Below are 20087 nucleotides of genomic sequence, written 5' to 3'. Positions count from 1 at the left end.
TAAATGCGTATAACTTTTGATAGAAGCATTTTTCAAACAAATGTTTCAGATAAAATTTACTCGTTTTTTCCCGTAGAATTCAAATATGCAACATTTTATAGACCATTCCATTTAAGAAAACAAAGTTGATCTTCACATGACCTTGACAACACTCTTGAAGGTCATACTGATGTTGCTATGTAATGCGGTACTTGAAATCCTACAACTTTTGTCTGAAACATTTCTTTCTAAAATGCATAGTTTATGAAATATTCGACCGTTTCCAAACGTTTGGTACACCCTGTATTGCGACGCCGATAATGAGCGACGTACGCAACCGCGTGACTAGCCCACGTTCCGCCGTGATCGTGGGGAGTCACGAGTGATTAAAAGTCGAGTTGAATGGTCGGTGAGGACACATCCACGGTACTGTTCGGGACTGAGTATTGGGCGCCAGGTGCGCAACGCACCACTCGGAAAATCGACACACGATACCGCAAGTAATACGGGCGAGGGTCGGAGATAATGAGAGTCTGGAGAGGGGCGAGTCAGTAACGAGTCATATAAAATCAACAAGTAATATATTTGGTAAAGAACGTAGCAAATATGTAGAGATCCACATACGAGGATCAACGCAAGACAAGCACGATAATCGCAAAATAAACAAAATAATAATACGAGATGTGGCCACGCGGGAGGCCGTTTAGATCGTCGTAATTATACGTACACGACGCCGATTTTGGAGACACGAGCGCGTCGGCGTCGAGATCTCGCGGATCGTCGTGACGCTAAATTCCGGACGATATCGACAGGATGAACAAACCTGGAACGCACACTCGAAACACAAGACGATAGGTACGCGATCCTCTAAGCGGGAGCGTCACTCCACACTACGAGACGGAAAACGAATCTTGCACGATACGCGAGCGTTACTTCCTCCCCGATACAAGAGCGCTATCCCCCGCATACGCAAACGATACTGGAACGTTACTCCCCGCACCGATATCTCGCAATCAATTACCGCAAAAATTACCGGAAACGAAAGGACGAGACGGGATTACCGCATTACCGTAACCGACATGACCTTCCGAAGCACGGTCGTACGCAAGACCCGGAAACGAAACGAAACGAAACGAACATTTCGTACGATACTGAACATTACGCCATACAAGGCACGAGATACAATATAACACGATACAAAACGACTGGAGCCGGCGAATCCCGAGAGGGAGGATATAATCACTCCGGTACTCAACACCTTGCAGTGGCTCGGTACATTCGGGAGTGTACGGGATTATACTATTTTCGCGAGACGCTTTCCGGAGCCGACGGGCCTCGATAACACGCCTCCGACAGGTTATCTCGATAATTACTACTGAGGCTCGAGGTGCCGTCTTGGCTGGGAACGGAAGTTATACCGTCGCCGAGTGAGGTTCTTACAGGTTGGCGCTCGTCCCACGTCGTCCTGATCTGCACGGATGGTATTCGTCTAGGGCCTCAGAGTCGCTCCGTACTTATCGCTAGCCGGGCTCGCAGTGCGGATCGCGGAGCGCGTCGGGAGGGCCTCATTAGTCCGCGCATCGATTTGCGCAATCCATCGATTCGGCGGCGATAGATCCGTGCTGCGGCCGCTACATCGACTCATCCGCAGCCCCTCGGGTGACACTCCTTGTACTTCTTCTTGCGCTGCCTATTCCCGTTGCTACTACCAGTAGTGCCCTGCCAGAGTGGCCAGACTCCGACAGGGACGAGGCGGAAGGATTCTCTACCTGCTCTGGCCAGCGGGCCCGTCTCGGTACTCGGGAATAGCAGCCTGCAACGGATAAATACGCTGGCGAGCAGATCCTCTGCTCGGTACTCCGAGGGTGCGGTAATGTGGAGCTGGGCGCCGGTATCGCTGAGAATCCGCTAGGACTCGGCTCCTCCCGGGCTCCCGATACTCGCTTCCGGGCGTCTCGCTGGACTCCACTTCGGGTGTTCGTCGCTTCTCCATGGCTGACATCCTCCTCGCTGCATGTATCCTCACTCGGCTATTTTACACGTAATCCCGCTCGTAATCTTTCTGTAAAGGCAAAGTATATCGCAAAGAACGCGGCAGATCGCTCCCCCTCGGGAGGATGGAACGACTCCGATAAGGTTCCCCCTCGGTCAAGCAACGCCCTTGTGACGGACGCCAAAACGTCACGTCACAGTATATATAGATCCCTCTAAAAAACCTTACAAAGGTAAAAGAATACGCCAAGTACATAAAAAAGCAAAAAAATATGAGGAAATCCATAGTTAACTAGCCAAGTACCTAGAAGCAATTCAGTTTAAGGATTTATAATTTGAAATAATACTTGGCGTGCCCGGGTCGCATTGGACATGCATTCTTCTACATTTGTACTGCCTTGAGTATTTTCACTAATGACTCGTAAATCTTTGTATTTGGTAATATTAAAACAAATACGTTTACAGTTTTGCACATTAGCGGAGTGATTATAAATATCCCTTTTCATTACTCACTCAATACAAATAATTTACACATACAGTTTATACAAAGTATAGGTAGGACGTACGTTTTAATGCGACCGGGGCACGCCAAGTATTATTTCAAATTACAAATCCTCAAACTAAATTGCTTCTAGGTACTTGGCTAGTTAACTATGAATTTCATCATATTTAGTTTTGCTTTTTAATGTACTTGGCGTATTTTTTACCTTTGTAAGTTTTTTTTAGAGGGATCTCATTACTTTTTGTAAAAATTTTTTATATTTCATTAATTTTTAATGTTTTTATAGAAAAGTACATAAAAATAAAAAAGAAAGTACCGAACAATGAGAGTCACTGCATAAACATCGAGCGTTACCAAGTTCAGTGCATAGACCTCAAGCGCTAACGTATAGCTTATCTGAAATTCATATCATTTGACATGTCACATAAACTTGTGATTAAAATATTTCAGGAACTAAAGCCGTAATCAAAAATCTAACGGCACTTTTATAAGATAATATGGGTGCAAGCTTTCGGTTGCGACCACTCCAAATAAAAATGGTTCAGTCAATCCTGAAATATTGTAATTGAATGTTAGAATTGTGACGTTTCGTTTTTCTCCTTTTCCGAAATCAGGGGTGTTTACGACAGCTAATCGGATCTCTGATCGGACTGAGCAGTGGCACTCAATGATAGACTTTCAAAGTTTCCCTAGACTAATCCGAATCCATATAGCATGTCTTTGGCGTGATCGGATTGGATTAACAACCATGGATTGAACGAAATCGCTGCACTTGAAGGGCATGAAAAAACAGAATAGGTACTTAATTATTCCTCTAATTAATTAATAGTTTTACGTTTTTACGTTCAGATATATATTGATAAATAATTATTTTGTTAAATTATAAAATTTGTTTTCTGTAAAACGGTAATAAGTCTTAACCTAACCTTACTTTATTTTAATTGTAGGAGATTTTAAAATTGGGAGATATGTAGTTGAACGTAGCACAAAATACAAGAACGGATACTGCCAAAGATGCCGTTGTGCGCGACGCCGGCGACCTTCCACAGCGCGAGACTCACCGACGTTTACACCGCGTTTTTTCTCCTGGTGGCTGGCATGATCATCGCGATCTCCCTCGGCATCGCCGAGAGGATATGGAACAAGCGGAGGCAGATGCAGGAGACCATCGTGCGCGGCATACGCGAGCACCATCTTATACCGCACATCCATTTCCATCATCACCGTAGTCACCATCACGATCATCGTAGCGTTTGTACGAAACTGAAGGTACATTAAACTTTCGGATTTCTTCCTGATTGTAAAAAGAATGTACATCACATAACTTATAAATGTTAATCATGGAATCTTTTTACACAGGTGGAATCAGTAAACACGAAATGTTAAGGACGTTTAATTGTGGTATCAGTGCCATTTTAATATGTTCTAAAGCAGACGGGGCAAAAGTCTTAAATAAACTAAAAGATGAAGATCCTGCAGTCGTCGGAAATATGAATGCACGTTCCAGTAAGAAATTATTCTTGCTACTAATGCAATTATAATATAATCGACTAAAATTCATACAGTTCTGTTAATTGTATTATAACACAGATGGTCGGATTTAAAGTACAAGTGAACAACTTTGAGAAAGTTCTCGAGCAAATCCTTGAAGAGAATAAGTGTTCTGATATCTGGTAGCGGTACAAATCTTCAGTCCTTAATCAATGCTACGCAGAATCCGTCTCAGCACATTGGGGCAGAAATCGTTTTAGTAATCTCAAATAAACTTGGTGTCGATTTAATAAACACCACGAACTTTACAACATGCTATTATAATCTTCTTTGTTTCTACAATTAATTAATAAAATATTACTACCTACTAATCGCGCAACTTTGCTAACTATAATAAATTAATAACTACAAGGTAATGCTAAAAAGAAAACATCGCATATAAAAACATTAGAATTTTCCTATACATGCTACATGCACTACAGGGAATTCCATTCATTAATTCAATAAAGGCCGTAATTATTTTTCTCCGAAATGTGTTCTTAAGTTTCTATCAAATTATAATAAATTCAGCATAAACAGGCTACAATTATGCTGAATTATTTAAAGTATGTATACATTCCTTGCAGATAAAAAAGACCTTTAAAGAATTAATTGTACAATCTTTTTTAGATAACATGATCAACAAATTACAAATTTAATAAACATTAATACAATTCATGCAAATGAAAAGCTTCATGCGCTTAGCTTATTTTTAATTATTTTATGATGATCTTATATTAACAGCAATAAATTATAGATAATAATAATAATACATATTTATCTAATATTTCTTATCTTTATAAATTTTTAATATTCTTATAACATTGTGCATTAATAATTGTAAGTAATTATTATTTGCAAGAATAACTAAAAACTTATTTGAAAGATTTAAAAACAGATTTACTACGAAAGAAAATAGTTGAAGTATCTTCACTAAATTATTAAATAATCAATTTTGTACATACTGGGTTAAACAAGTAATTTAAATGCAATACGTGCAACCTTGTTTGTTCTCAAACATGCATTTTTCTTAAAGTACACAAATCTGTTTATGCAAAAAGGGAGAACTAAAATGGTTAAGAAATAATGGAGTAAAATGGAGAGATCGATAAAAATAAAAACTAGATAATACAAAGAGATAAATATTTACAACGAGGAAAAAATACAAAGATATATTACAAAGAATACTAGAAATATGAAACATATTAACTGGAATCTAAAAAATATTACACATTGAACAACTATACAAGGTAAAAGTTTCTTAGGGAATACATTTGCCAATGCATACTACTAATTCAAGATGATTCTCAACTTGTATGCATAAATGGAAGACTCTGTCAATACAAAGGGAACAATCATATATACTTATAAACTGTCTTGAAAAAATTTATCACTGGGACACACTGATCTAAAGAAGGTATTAACAATACAGGCTCGACATTAGACTTGAATACTGTATATAGAATACTGAATCCGTACTGAAACTGCGACCGGACTGGACAATTCTCAAAGGACACTATATCTCGTATCAAGAGACACGGTAGTGTCTCGCGCCAAGTATATGCGAAGCGAGACCAACCGGGTATCTTTACGCGAAGTGACGTTTTCAGACACGCTTAGATTATCAGATCTTACTAACCTCTGAAAAGATCATTTTCAGAGTAACCTCAATGGATAGCTTGGGGTCTAATTATATAATAAAAGTGTTTTTATTTTTTTTCTATGTGCATTACGAGTGTAGATATTACGATGCAAAGTTTGAAATTAGACAATTTTTGATTAAGAAACGTCATTACCGTCGTCGTCGTTTGTGCAGTACATTTTTCTATTCCTAGATGGCAGCAGCAGCAGTCGGTCTTTTAATATATAGGGTACACATTGCGTCTCGAAAACCCCGTCGAATAGGCCCTGAACGAATCCTCTAGGACGCTCCGTTCGCGAGATATCGCGAAAAAACTGTTTGTCAAAGAAAATTGCGAATATCTCGGAAACTATGAGAGATAGAGGGTTGTTTCTGGCAGCATTCGACGCGGCTCGAAAATGCGATATTACGATTGTACGTTAGCGGAGAAGGTGGAACTGGAAAGAGTTTCTTAATTAAAACAATTAAGTGTTGAATAAAACAATATCTCAATAAAGATACCGCTGTAGCGGCACCTACTGGCATAGCAGCGTTTAATATAGACGGTTTGACAGTTCATAGATTGCTTCAATTACCTGTTGAATATAGTCTTACTACAAACTATAAACAATTGCCTGATCATGTGTTAAAAGTTTTACGAGCAGATCTCAAGGATGTTGTCCTTTTTGTGATTGATGAAGTGTCAATGATATCTAATTTGGCTTTAATGTATATACATCTTCGATTGTCTGAAATATTTAATACCAATGATTGTGAAGACGGTTTGGTTCGGTCGAAAGCACATTCTTTTATATGGCGATCTGCTTCAATTACCTCCTGTACATCAAGGTCCTATTTTTGTACGATTACCAAATGACAAAATTAATAAATGTGTAGGTTCTTTAACTGCTGTTAATTTGTGGACTACATTATTTGATTATGATGAGTTGACGATCAATATGCGTCAGCAAGGGGATGACTCTTATCGACAGTTGTTGTCAAGAATTCGTATTGGTTTATTGACAAAGTCTGATTGCGAGATTCTTGAAAATAGACAAATATCGTTTAAAGGTGATTCTTTTGAATCTAGATTAACCGAATTACGTAATTTTATTAATGATTTTCCGTTGGACATTGTTTGTTTATTGCCTACTCGTCATATGTGTGATGTTCTTAATGCTGCAATGTTAAACCGCATTGCTTCGAAAGAGATATTAATTGCCGAAGACACGATTGACTGTATATCATATGTGAGAAAGAAAGTATCAAAAGTATTATCGAATAATGATGATGATAATTCTAAAACTGGACTTTAAAAAGAAATTGCAATTAAGATTGGAGCAAAAGTTATGATAAGGCGTAATATTGATGCTACTTTAGGTCTTGTGAATGGTACAATAGCTAAGGTAATATCAGTTGTACAAGATACGTCTACCGATGATGTAGAAAAAATAAAGCTTCTTTTACCATCAGGATTAGAATATTTAATTGAAAGAGTGAGCGTTAAATTTGAAGTGGTGGATAGAGCGTTTGTTACTAGAAAACAATTTCCATTGTGTCTGAGTTATGGAATCACCATTCATAAAAGTCAAGGATTGAGCTTACAAAGTGCTATTATGAACATAGGCAACTCTATATTTAATTGTGGTCAAGTTTATGCTGCATTATCACGAGTAACCTCTCTAAAAGAGTTGCATTTAATTAACTATGATCCTTCGTCAGTAATAGCTGATGAAAAAGCTATTAGGGAATATAATCGACCAAGAAATCAGTACAAACCAGAAACAGAAATAATTACTGTTGCAAAAGAACGTTATCGCAAAGTGAAAGATGTTCCATGGGCATTGTCAAAAGTAAGTGCTTCAATTCAAGAGAATTATCAAAATAAAAAATTACGGCAAAATGTTGCTTGGGTTTTACATGGTTTACAAAATACAGACAATGTCTCGTGTTATGCAAATGCAGCATTACAATGTCTAATTTAAGTCCCATTTAAGTCCCATTAGAAAACAATTGTTTAATTGTAATAAATCAGATGTTTTAAAAATGTTAATGCATAGATATGAAAATGGAATGTGCAATTTGAATACATATGCAGTACGGCAATATTTAGGAGAACCGTTTTCAATAAATGTAAAACGTGATGTGTTTGAGTTTCTTACAATCCTGTTCACTAAATATGATTGTATAAGACAACTGGTAGAGCATCAAGTAACTTCTACTAGTCGATGTAAATCTTGTGATTATACAAAGGAATTTACTTGTAACGATGTAGTTATTTCAATACCTATTAACAATTTGGGAAAAAAAGCTATACTCTTAATGATTTATTAAATGTTACAGTTTCACATTGGTGTGAATCTGATGGGTCATGCAAACAGTGTACAGGAAATGATATTTTGTTTAAGAACGAATTACCCACGCAACAATTCGACATCTTTCGGACGTCCAAAACGACGTCCCGTTCGTCATGTATGGACATCCATATGCTGTACCGAATATGTTCCAAAGACGTCCAGTAGACGTCTTTCGTACGTACAATGTACCGCCCGAGGATGTTCAGTAGACTATATATAGAAACATATGTTATATACGATTATATATGATGATGTATAAAATATTATCTATATATAGAAAGATGTTATATATGATTATATGATGTTGTATAAAATATTATCTCACAATTATACAAAATCACAATTTTACAAAAAGACAATACGCAAATTACTTTTCTACTTATTTTTCAATTATTTATCTTATTATTCATTCTACATATATGTGATCAGAAATTATACAAGAGAAAGAAAGTATGTATGAACATATATGGATATATTTGATACATAATTTTATATGTTTCTATATAATTATGTACAGTTTTATATGATGATATATAAACAATTTTTTACCGGGTATTCATAATTAGATCCGAAAAGATCTAATGACGTATGTAATTTTATAGGATTATACATAATAATATCCGCCGTTTGGCGTGATATGATCTTATTTTTATATAATCATATTCGGCTGATTGTATATAATCTATACATATTGATTACATATAATCGCGATTTCGGCTGTATCGCTTGCGACTTCATCACTCGTGAGTCTCGTGACGTCACACGGTTCGGTAGGATTAGACAGAGACAGCAAATATTACCTCTCGTCTACTACTCGAAGGCAGCCCGCAGCCGAAGCGCTGAGCGCACACGTACGTACGTTCTCGCTTGTGTGCGTCATCCCCACTACTTCGGTGCTGCTGGGGGCCCTCTGATTATACATATGTATTGCCAAGATGTCGGTAATACCAAGTCGGTAATGTCGGTCTCTACTTTCATTTCCCTTTCTGCCGCTACGAAATGACGGCGCTTTCGCGACGGAGTTCGGCCGTCACTCCAGAATCCCCTTAAAACATTACTTCAGATCGTCTGGAAATAAGAATGGACTATGAATACTAGCCTTTGATATTAAAAAATAAAGGACATAATAATATTAAGCAGATATATTTTTATAAGAATAAATATTTTAATACATAGAAATATATTTATTAATACAAATAAGTGTTTTTTTCAAAATACTTGGCGCTGCTAAACCGAATCAAAAATTGTCTTAGTATTTAAATTGTTACGTCCTTGCCGGTCGTAATGGGACGGACTATAACGCCGTTCAGGTAATGACACGGGACTAATCCTCGGGGACGACCGGAGATCTTATTATCAACTCGTCCCGGAACCGAATCACGGTCGGATCCGCGAAATCGAGAATATCCTCGCCGGTGGATGCCAATTCCTCACTCAACGCGGATGGTCGTCTCTACACGCTTCACAACTGTAGGTCGGCGAGTACACGGCGAGTTTAAATTTACAATTTTCACACGTCGGAGAGTACCGTCGGAATCCCACGATTAAATTGTGTTTATATATGTATATGCCAGAACGCTGTTCTGATAAGGGAAGTCCGTAAAAACAGGTCTGACAAAACAGGCTACTGTTAGTGGATTGGTGATACGCCTGAAACTTTATGCACGAAACCGCGGAGGCTCGCCGTTGATATTCGAGTACCGGGTGGGTAACTCGAGAAGGGTGAAACGAATGTATTTTTCCGCGGTACATTGCCCAATTCAATTATATTAAGTAATTGCAATTATAAACGAAATTGCTACGTCCGATGATAATTTAAATAAAGCTCCTTTTCGGGTCAATACATTTAAGTAATTTACCCTGGGACGGAGAGTACAGGTTGCAACAAATGTGAATTTATAATTCTAAAATAGGTGGAAGAATCGGGTACGAGCTCTGTATTTTTATTTCCTTCCTGGTTAAACCGAGTAACGCTAGTAAACGGTACACCACGCGTCGCGGATCACCCTTACGAATCGCACGGTAGTCCGGATAATTGTTTTCTATAGTTACTTCCTGGACAACGTAAGGGTGAGTTTTGCTCAAGGTTTTGTTGAGTTCGAGCGCTGACAATTTTTGCAAGAAAGGAAACGGGTCTTGGTTATTAGAGAAGACAAGTCGTACCTGGTATCGAAGCTTCTTCTCTTGAACTCTACGCCCCTTTTTGGTAGGCATAAGTATAATATAAATTATCTGATTTCGCGGGTTATCAGAAGATCATGAACACAAGGTAGAGCCACACTCCTTGGTAGCGCCAACTTGAGCGACTAGGGCCACGCTTTTCGGCAGCGCCAGTCGAGAATCTTCCAATAACTTGGAATTAACAATTGTAAACGGAAGAAAAATGATAAAAATGGAGAAGAAACCACACCAAGAGTTCACGTTTTTAATATTATAACTTCTTTATTGGAAATTAAAAAGGTAAACTAAAACAAGATATTTAAGATTAAGGGCTTAAAAGCGTTAACCGGTAATCGAACTCGTAACCGTAGGAATTGTAATTCCTACCTTGTTCCTGCGATGTGAACGGCCGCATACTCTCACTCTCTTCCTGACCCCTGGTTGGGTTGCGCTCGGTTTCTCGAATTTCGCACTGACTCTAACTGCTAAAATGCTAAATGCTCGGAAGTAAGGCGACTAAGATACTGAAAGAATTCTGAACACTTCTGTAAAACTCAAAGTGAAAATTCCGCCGTTCCAAGCATCGACAGCTCTTTTTATATCCTAGACGAAGGGGTAGGCGTTTAAGATTTAAGCTTGTGCGGGTTGGCTTTGACCAATAGGTTTAAGAGTGTCTCAAACTTTGGGACCCACGCCTTCGTCGTCTGGTGTTATCGCGGTTCTGTAGCGGGGAGGTTCCGCGTAAACACTACCCCAGGCTTACAGAACCTGCCCTAAATTGTTACTTTATTAAATTTACAACTTACAATATAACTACTATATTTTCGGTCGCGCCATAAACTTTATGGCGTGAAAAATATTTCCTGCGTTTTTGAACGGTTATTCTATCTCTTTACAATCCAGAGATAGAATAGTATGCTGTTGCAAAATGACCTTTTACATCGTTTTTAATAGAGAGAGTCGTTCTACGCGGCATCGCATGTTCACTCAAAAAAAGGCGGTTCCTATATGTCTAAAATTCATAAGTTTATAACTATACATTTATAAAAATGCGCTACAGGGATTTCTGTGGGACTGCATAGACTGTTTGTGCAGTGCCGGCGGTGTTTAGCCCTTTGTAGCTACTTTACGATGTCCATGTGGTCACGGCATGCGCTAGGCTTAGACGCGTACCGGCGTCGTTCGTTTTACTCGATTCAATATTGTGACATTTGGCTATAACATCAGTGAAAACCCTGCAGGCATATGGTCGAGGTTTTACCGCGACGTAACAAAATAATCTAAAGATTACCATAATTTCCTTAAACTCTAAATTACATAACAACTCGCTGAAATACATATATGTACAAATGTAGTTAAACTTATTCTATGCTTAATTCTAATGTCACACACATACACACACATGCACGCATTCACAAGAGAGAAAGAAAGAACGAGGCAATTAACATAATGATTCGGTTTAGCAGCGTCAAGTATTTTGAAAAAACACTTATTTGTATTAATAAATATATTTCTATGTATTAAAATATTTATTCGTATAAAAATATCTGCTTAATATTATCATGTCCTTTATTTTTTAATATCAAAGGCTAGTATTCATAGTCCATTCTTATTTCCTGACGATCTGAAGTAATGTCTTAAGATGCTAATACGACTGTGTGATTGGTTTCAAATATCTTATAATTGTACTTAAGATGGTCTTAAATCAGAATCAACAATGAATATCGGCTAAAGAGTAATAATAAAGTAATAGAGTTTCTGGTTTGCATAAATACCCATTGTAGTTGGCGCAATTTGTTCATATCATTAGTTTTGTAGAGTCCTTTTTTGAAAAAACTTCAGGCGCGTATACTTGGCGCTTTTTTGTACCTTTTTTAAAAAAGGTAATTTTGTTGTGATATAATTACATTCCTCTCTGCATCCATCCAACTGTTACGTCACACAATCTTCCACCATTATCCTCACCATACATAAAAGAAAAGAAATACATGAAGATACTATAACATTACGAAGTGTTACGATTAAGAATGCATATGTACAATTATTTTACGTACCTGCAGTAAGTGTACCATTTGCAACATGTCTTATATGTATATGTAGACCAACACAATCAACAATTAGCAACGTGCACATCAGCTCCAGTAAAACGTATCCGCAGATTGATTAATGAAGTGACTCATGAGTGCTTTATATAATTATATTCCTCTCTGCATTCATCCAACTGTTACGTCACACAATCTTCCACCATCATCCTCACCTTACATAAAAGAAAAGAAATACATAAAGATACTATGACATTATGAAGTGTTACGATGAAGAATGCATATGTACAATTATTTTACGTACCTCCAGTAAGTGTACCATTTGTAACATGTCTTATATGTAGGTCGAAACAACCAACAATTAGTAACGTGCTCACCAGCACCAGTACAACGTATCCACAGATTGATTAATCAAGGGACTCATGCGTGCTTTATATAATTACATTCCTCTCTACATCCATCCAACTTTAACATCATGCAATCTTCCGCCACCATTCTATCGAAAAAAGAACAGAAATTCAATAAAATAGCGTGCAAAATGTTACGATGAAGAATGTAGATATAAAATTATTTTACACAGTGCGTGTCAGCAGGTAAAGATTATATTGTAAAAATTCTAATATGTAATTATTATTGTATTAGTAGTGCTCGCTATTCTGATAATACTTACTAAACCACAACTTCTTCATTATTTTCTTCTCTTTTCTCCTTTTTCTCCTCTTTCTGATATTCTTTTTCAGTAATGAGAAACTAACCAACGAAAATAATAGTCACTATTGATAGGTAATCAACATAACCAAAAAATAGCAACAACACTCGCGACACTAACGCCAGAAAGGAGGCTTGAAGTGTATTCATTAAATATTGAGACTCGCTGTCGATATTTGTGTTGGAAGTCACTAGTTATAACTAGCTTAGATTATTTTTTGGTTTGTATAGAGGGCACCACGTGGGTTTTGTTAATAGCGGCATGTATGCCGGTGTATCTATGTTTGTTTTATAATTCGAGCTTTTCCTTTTGTTTTAACGTTTTGAAAATTGTGTGTGCCCTCAAAGAGCTTGTAGTAAGAATAAATATAAACGCATATATATTGTTCAAGTGAGTGTGATTATTTCCACAAGACTGACACACATCGTGCGCTCAAGTACTAACAATTTGTTTATCACAATAGTTGACGTAACTCAAGTTGGAGCTGCTGCGACTTTCACATTCACACATGGCGCGAGACATTATCGTGCCTCTTGATTGGCCAAAGTCTCTATCCAATGAAAGACGTTCTGTAGCACATTTCTTCTCCCCTTCCGCGTCACCCCTTGCCCACACTTGACGATGATGATGGAGAAAACGGAGTTTCTTAATCGTAAAATCGTCACATTCTAACTTTGAATCGCAATATCTCCGCTTGTAGGACACGTAGAAGAATAATGAAAACACTTTTCTTATGCAAATCGAACCCAAGCTATCCATTAAGCCTACTTAGAAGTTAATCGGATCAGCCGTTATTGAGATCTGATAATCTCGGGTACTCGCAACTCGCGTGCTCGCTTAAAAGAGTCACAGTGCGGTCTCGCGCTACGCTTATACTTGGCGCGAGACACTACCGTGTCTCTTGATATTTCTCGATAGTTTATATAACTTTATTTTCATATTATGTTGTTTATATATTAATGGTCTGTATTTTCTTTATTAATTTTTGTGGTTTTTTCTTTTGTGTGTCCTAGAAAATTAACTTAGTGCACTTGATAAAAGGACTCGAATGGAGTCGAAACGTTGTGCATTTTTTTGACATCAATAAATTTGCCAGTGATGGTCGCATATTTATTGTCTCATTCATTAAATATTTATCTGGCGCCGCAAAGCTATACTATATAGAAATCACTTAACTCTTGTCAAAGTTCTGTAGAATATTCAATATTTCAATAAGGCACAATATTCTTTGTTGCATAGAGATTCGCTGGAGTAATATTCTAATAATCTGTACAAAACTCTCTATCTCCGGATCTATATTGGTTGCTCTTTCTTTATTCTGAACAGTTTGAACAGATGGTTGAGCAACCATCTGCTGACTAATAATGACTAATGTCCCTGCCAGTTTATTCAAATTATCCATGTCGCTATCATTTTTCATTTTCTTTTTTCGAAAATTATCTGGAGGTGGTGTCTGAAAAATTGGCCTCTTTGTGGAACGTTCCTTAGTGGAAATGGAACTGTCAGCACTTGACTCATTTTCGCTCTCTGAAAAATAATATTCTGATAATTTAAGTATATATTAGCATATATCAATTATTCAATACCCGCAATGTTATCGTATAGAACTTTATCCCATTTTTGCGAATCACATTCTTCAGAATCACCAATCTGATTCATATCATTGAGTATGTTACTTCTGTGCAGCTGAGCGTTATAAGTAGGATTGGATTGTACTTGTAACATTGAACTATTGTGTATAGAACTTGAACTTCAGCTGAGTTGTGACCGATTACTGTTAGATGCAATAACTTCTGCATTACAGTTGCTTTTCTTACTTATTGTTAGTGGCTCCAATACACTCGCTGGCTTAACAAATGTGTTTGACTGTATCCTGAATATAAGAAAATGATTCATGCTAAGTTAAAGACACTATCACAAATAATTTATAAATTAATATATATTAGTATATAGTGTATTTACTGCCGTGGTTTTATAACATCCACCAAAAAAAGCATCCCGTCATAGAGCGGCCAAATCGGCTGATAACTGGGCCAATTCTGGATAACTGGGATCTAGCACCAGATCTAGATTGAGACTGTTTCACTTTTTTCAAATGGAGACCAAATGTAGTCCGCAATGTGCGGAACCGTTTCGCTGCCCTAATTAATACAGTTTATCTCAGTAACAAAACCTAATTATAAAATTTATATGTTAAAGTCATGAAGTTTCACCTGTCATTGTAATTGGCAAAAGTGATCCTACACCGTTAAAAATTGTGCGTCCATATGTTAAAATTTTCTTGTGTTGCCATATTTTGATTACTACTTCAATGTAAAATTAACATACAACTAATATGTTATTATTTTTATAACAATTTTATATGTTACATTAATGTTAACTTCATAACTTAACATTTTGTGTATGTCTCTTAGAAATGGAATATTATTTGAAATGCTTTTAATACAATAATTTTAAACAATCAACATGTCACAAAGTTAGTTTAACATTCTAAAAGAAGTTAAAGTAAATCTTCAAATAATCATGAACTTTGACATATAAAATAATCAAATTTACTAAAATTAAATGTTTCTATCAAAAATAATTTAAGTTGAAATAATTACTATCATGTGTTAATATAACATAAAAAGTAAATGTTCATATTGTACGAACAAAAATGTTCTATCAACTTTTCTGATGAGTTATTGTAACTTCTCTTCCATGTAGTTTTCAATTACTTTGTATGTTATTTTTACATCACACTTAAAGTTACAATAACAAAAATAAATGTAAAGTATTGTGTTAATTACTTAACATTTCTAGTTTGTCAAAAAGTAACATATGACGAATGAGTTACTTTAACTTAAAATTTAGAGTGGACTTTCTGGGACATGCAAAAAATGTTAAAATTAACATTTTATTTTTTACTGTGTATAGATTCCCAAATCATCTCTTTATCTACAGCATTACTGTATGACTTAGAACTCTTATTCCAGAGTGCTGGCTTAATTTTTACAAGCTTTATTAATTCTAAATCTGTTTCATCCACTTCATCATCATGAACGCTGACATCCGGAGATTCCGGAGAAAGAAGATCCGGAAATGGATTTTCATTCCATTCTGAATCACTCATTATTAAAATTTTCTAACCGATAACTGTCAGATTCACGAAATAAGTACGAAAATATAAATAGTATGAACTTTTACCATATAGTTGCCATAATAACAAAGCTCGACGCTCATTGGCTATTGCAAATGGCAGAGACGCAAATTTCAGATTTGACCAAAATTTGCGACTGCTGCTTGCGAAGAGGTTACTACCGGAAGTAGTACTACTTGCGTTCATGCGATTGCTTGCTGGCTTTGACTAAAATTTGCGATTGCTGCTTGCGAGGAGTTTACGATCCCAAGTAGTACAGCTTACGTTCATGCGATTGCTTGCTTGCGTCTAATGTAGAACGACCTTAAAAGAAAGTAATATTCCTAATGTAGTTAATGAAAATATTCGGATTACTGGGAAAACGTCTCTATTCGAATCTTGCATTTAACAGTTCATCATTTAAAGTTCAGGTCTCACCTTCGCGTACCAACATGAAGGTTAGTTGGTTATCTCTATCAGTATAACATTACCTTATTAAAAAAGGTAAAAAAATAAGTTAACGCTACAAAATGAATGATATCAGTACAATATTACCTTTTTAAAAACGGTAAAAAACCCGCCAAGTATACGCGTGGTTTATACCTCGAAAAAACCCAAGTGATAGTATATTTTATCTTTACCTCGACAAAAAAGTGATAGTCTATTTTAAAATATCTTTGTGCTTCCAATAAATTTCAATAGTAGTATCTTTAATATTTTAAAATATTGTCTTCAGACCTTTTGAGAAAATTCTCTTTAAATATTATTAGAGTATTTTTTCACCGAAATGTATGAAATTTTCACATTGCGCAAATTGCAGAGAAAATGTATTATCCCGAAAAGTAATTATTGTACAACTATTTAAAAAACGCAAGAGATAGTATCTTATGAATTACAAACAGCATATATGTATATATTGTCTTGAAAAATTATTGTTGTACAACTACTTTTAACAAATAAAAACTAAGTGATACATATCTTTTTATTGTCATTCAAGGATCTACCTCTTCCAACGCAAGTGGTAGTAGCTTTCATTTATCACTTAGATTTTAAGTTTTTTGAATTCTAACAATAGAAGTTATAGAAAACGTAATAGAAAAAAATAACATAGGTTACACTACAAAACGTAAACATTTTATTGAAATTAAATAATATTTAGTTAGTAAAAAATTCTTGGCGCTGCTAGACCAAGTATTATAAGAAATCTCTCTTTCTCTCTACAACAAATGGCAAAGCTTTTTGCAAATTGTTTATAACTTTCGAACGTTTCAACTACAAACGAAACGAAACAACTACACACGATTCTGAAATAGATAGCGCAAGCGAATTCGCGATATCTTAACAAATGGCAAAGGTAGCTATTTTTTATTTAAATAAATGTTAATAACTTTTGACAGTTCAACTACAAACGAAACAACTAGAAACGATTCTGAAAAAGACAGCGCAAGCGGATTCGCGATATCTTAACAAATTGCAAAGTTAGCTATTTTTCATTTAAACAAATGTTAATAACTTTTGACAGTTCAACTACAAACGAAACAACTAGAAACGTTTCTGAAAAAGACAGCGCAAGCGGATTCGCGATATCTTAACAAATGGCAAAGGTAGCTATTTTTTATTTAAACAAATGTTAATAACTTTTGACAGTTCAACTACAAACGAAACAACTAGAAACGATTCTGAAAAAGACAGCGCAAGCGGATTCGCGATATCTTAACAAATTGCAAAGTTAGCTATTTTTTATTTAAACAAATGTTAATAACTTTTGACAGTTCAACTACAAACGAAACAACTAGAAACGTTTCTGAAAAAGACAGCGCAAGCGGATTCGCGATATCTTAACAAATAGCAAAGGTAGCTATTTTTTATTTAAACAAATGTTAATAACTTTTGACAGTTCAACTACAAACGAAACAACTAGAAACGTTTCTGAAAAAGACAGCGCAAGCAGATTCGCGATAACCTTAACAAATGGCAAAGTTAGCTATTTCTTATTTAAACAAATGTTAATAACTTTTGACACTTCAACTACAAACGAAACAACTAGAAACGATTCTGAAAAAGACAGTGCAGGCGGATTCGCGATATTTTTATTAGGTTATCAAGCGACGCGGTAGTGTCGCGACGCCAAGTACATAATCAAAAATAAGGTTCCGAACAATGAGAGTCACTGTATAATATCGAGTGTTACCAATTTCATTGCATAAACGTCGCGCGCTACCAAGTAGCTTATCTGGAATTCATGCCATTTGATAGGTCATATCAACTTATGATTAAAATATCTCAGTAATTAAAGCCGTAATCAAAAATCTAACTGCACTTGTATAATAAAATGTGAATGCGAGCTTTTGATCGCGACCAGTTCGAATAAGATTGATGCAGTCAATCCTGAGATATTATAATTAGAATCGTGACGTTCCGTTTTCCGTATTCTGGTTCAGACTCACGTACGTATTTTCGCACATACACATGCGAAGCGATTTTGTCCCTCAAGCTGCTGTTCACACATGCATGAGTTAATTTATTATGAATTAAAAATGATTTTAATAATACATGGGAAATATTTTATTTTACGATAAAGATATAAATCGCAAATACTATAAAAAATGTGATACATAGAAAATGTTTTATTTCACGATAAAGACATAAATTGCAAGTAATTGCAAGCAATATCATCGACGACGACGATGATGACGTTGCACCACGTCGACGACGACGACAATAACAACGACGACGTTGCACCACATCGACGACGATGACAACAATGACGATGACGTTGCACCACGTCTACGACGACGACGACGACGACGATGACGTTGCACCACGTCGATGACGACTACAACGACGACGATGACATTGCACCACGTCGATGACGACTACAACGACGACGATGACATTGCACCACGTCGATGACGACGACGACGATGACGTTGATGTGGTGCAACGTCGTCGTCGTTGTTGTCGCCGTCATCGACTTGGTGCAACGTCATCGTCGTCGTCGTTGACGTGGTGCAACGTCGTCGTTGTCGTCGACGTGGTGCAACGTCATATTAGTTAGTGAGAAAGGGATTGACTGCACCAATACCACGAATGTCATTGCATAACGTCGAGCGCTACCACATTCATTGCATAAAATTATAAAACTCGTAAAAATGATTTATGTGAAAGTAAAGTTATATTGTTAAAGTTATAATAAACAATATTGTAAATCACATAGAGAAATTTTGTTAGCAAAACAGAAAAAAGTATAAAATATATAAAAATAATTTACATTATACAGGGTATTAAAAAAGTGTCGCATTTGCTCAGCACTATTGGATAGAGAATGAAAATATAAGAAAAAATTTGTAATACTACTTTTCGATGCGATGAATAGTTTCGTCGCAATTAATTATTGTGATCAGTCAATCAGCGCGCAGCTACAAGTGTAAGCAAGGGACGGGCGCGCGAAGTGAAGCAAGCTGCAGCGGCTATCGCTCTCATGCTGTCGTAACGATCGGAGAGGAAGTGTAGGTGTATGTAGGTGTGGTGTGTGTGTGTGTGTGTGTATCACAAGGATGAGGACCCCGTGGTTCGTCAGTTCCACAGTAATTTAAGACTCCAAACCCTCCTTGTAGTGTGTGTGTGTGTGTGTGCGCGCACGGAGGGTTTGGAGTCTTAAATTACTGTGGAACTGACGAACCACGGGGTCCTCATCCTTGTGATACACACCCACTCACACACACACACCTACATACACCTACACCCACACACGCACACACCACATAAGAAGGATTTGGAGTATAAAGAATAATGAACGCAGCAGTTGGAATTATAAAAGAACTAAACGAACCGCAGGGTTTTCTAATTCCTCAGGCCTTGCTGAATCGACGATATTGCAAATTCGAAATTGAATATCTCGGTACCTAACTATCTTAGCACAAAATTTCAAAAACGGTTTTAAAGCTTTGAAACCCTACTTTTCGCAATTTAAATCGAAATTGTGCACGACGAGTTTTTTAAAATGGCGGAAAGGGAGAGCATGCGAAATTGATAAATGAAGATTCGAGTTTGCGATGGCACATGGTGTAAAGTAGG

At 36.5% G+C, this 20087-nt stretch overlaps 2 protein-coding genes across 2 annotated transcripts; both read left to right on the top strand.

Moving 5' to 3' along the window:
- The first annotated feature begins 6369 nt into the window (after positions 1 to 6369).
- Positions 6370 to 6940, top strand: LOC113562113. The gene has a single exon (XM_026970418.1). The coding sequence runs from the start codon at positions 6392 to 6394 to the stop codon at positions 6938 to 6940; it is 549 nt and encodes a 182-aa protein (XP_026826219.1). The 5' UTR covers positions 6370 to 6391.
- On the top strand, positions 6387 to 7609 carry LOC113562145 (ATP-dependent DNA helicase PIF6-like). Its single transcript, XM_026970501.1, has one exon. The coding sequence runs from the start codon at positions 6974 to 6976 to the stop codon at positions 7607 to 7609; it is 636 nt and encodes a 211-aa protein (XP_026826302.1). The 5' UTR covers positions 6387 to 6973.
- The last annotated feature ends 12478 nt before the right edge of the window (positions 7610 to 20087 follow it).

This window comes from Ooceraea biroi, chromosome 6 (genome assembly GCF_003672135.1).
Source record: "Ooceraea biroi isolate clonal line C1 chromosome 6, Obir_v5.4, whole genome shotgun sequence".
Lineage (NCBI taxonomy): Eukaryota > Metazoa > Arthropoda > Insecta > Hymenoptera > Formicidae > Ooceraea > Ooceraea biroi.
The sequence above is the reverse complement of the archived record's forward strand: the minus strand, read 5'-3'. Positions and strand labels throughout refer to the sequence as shown.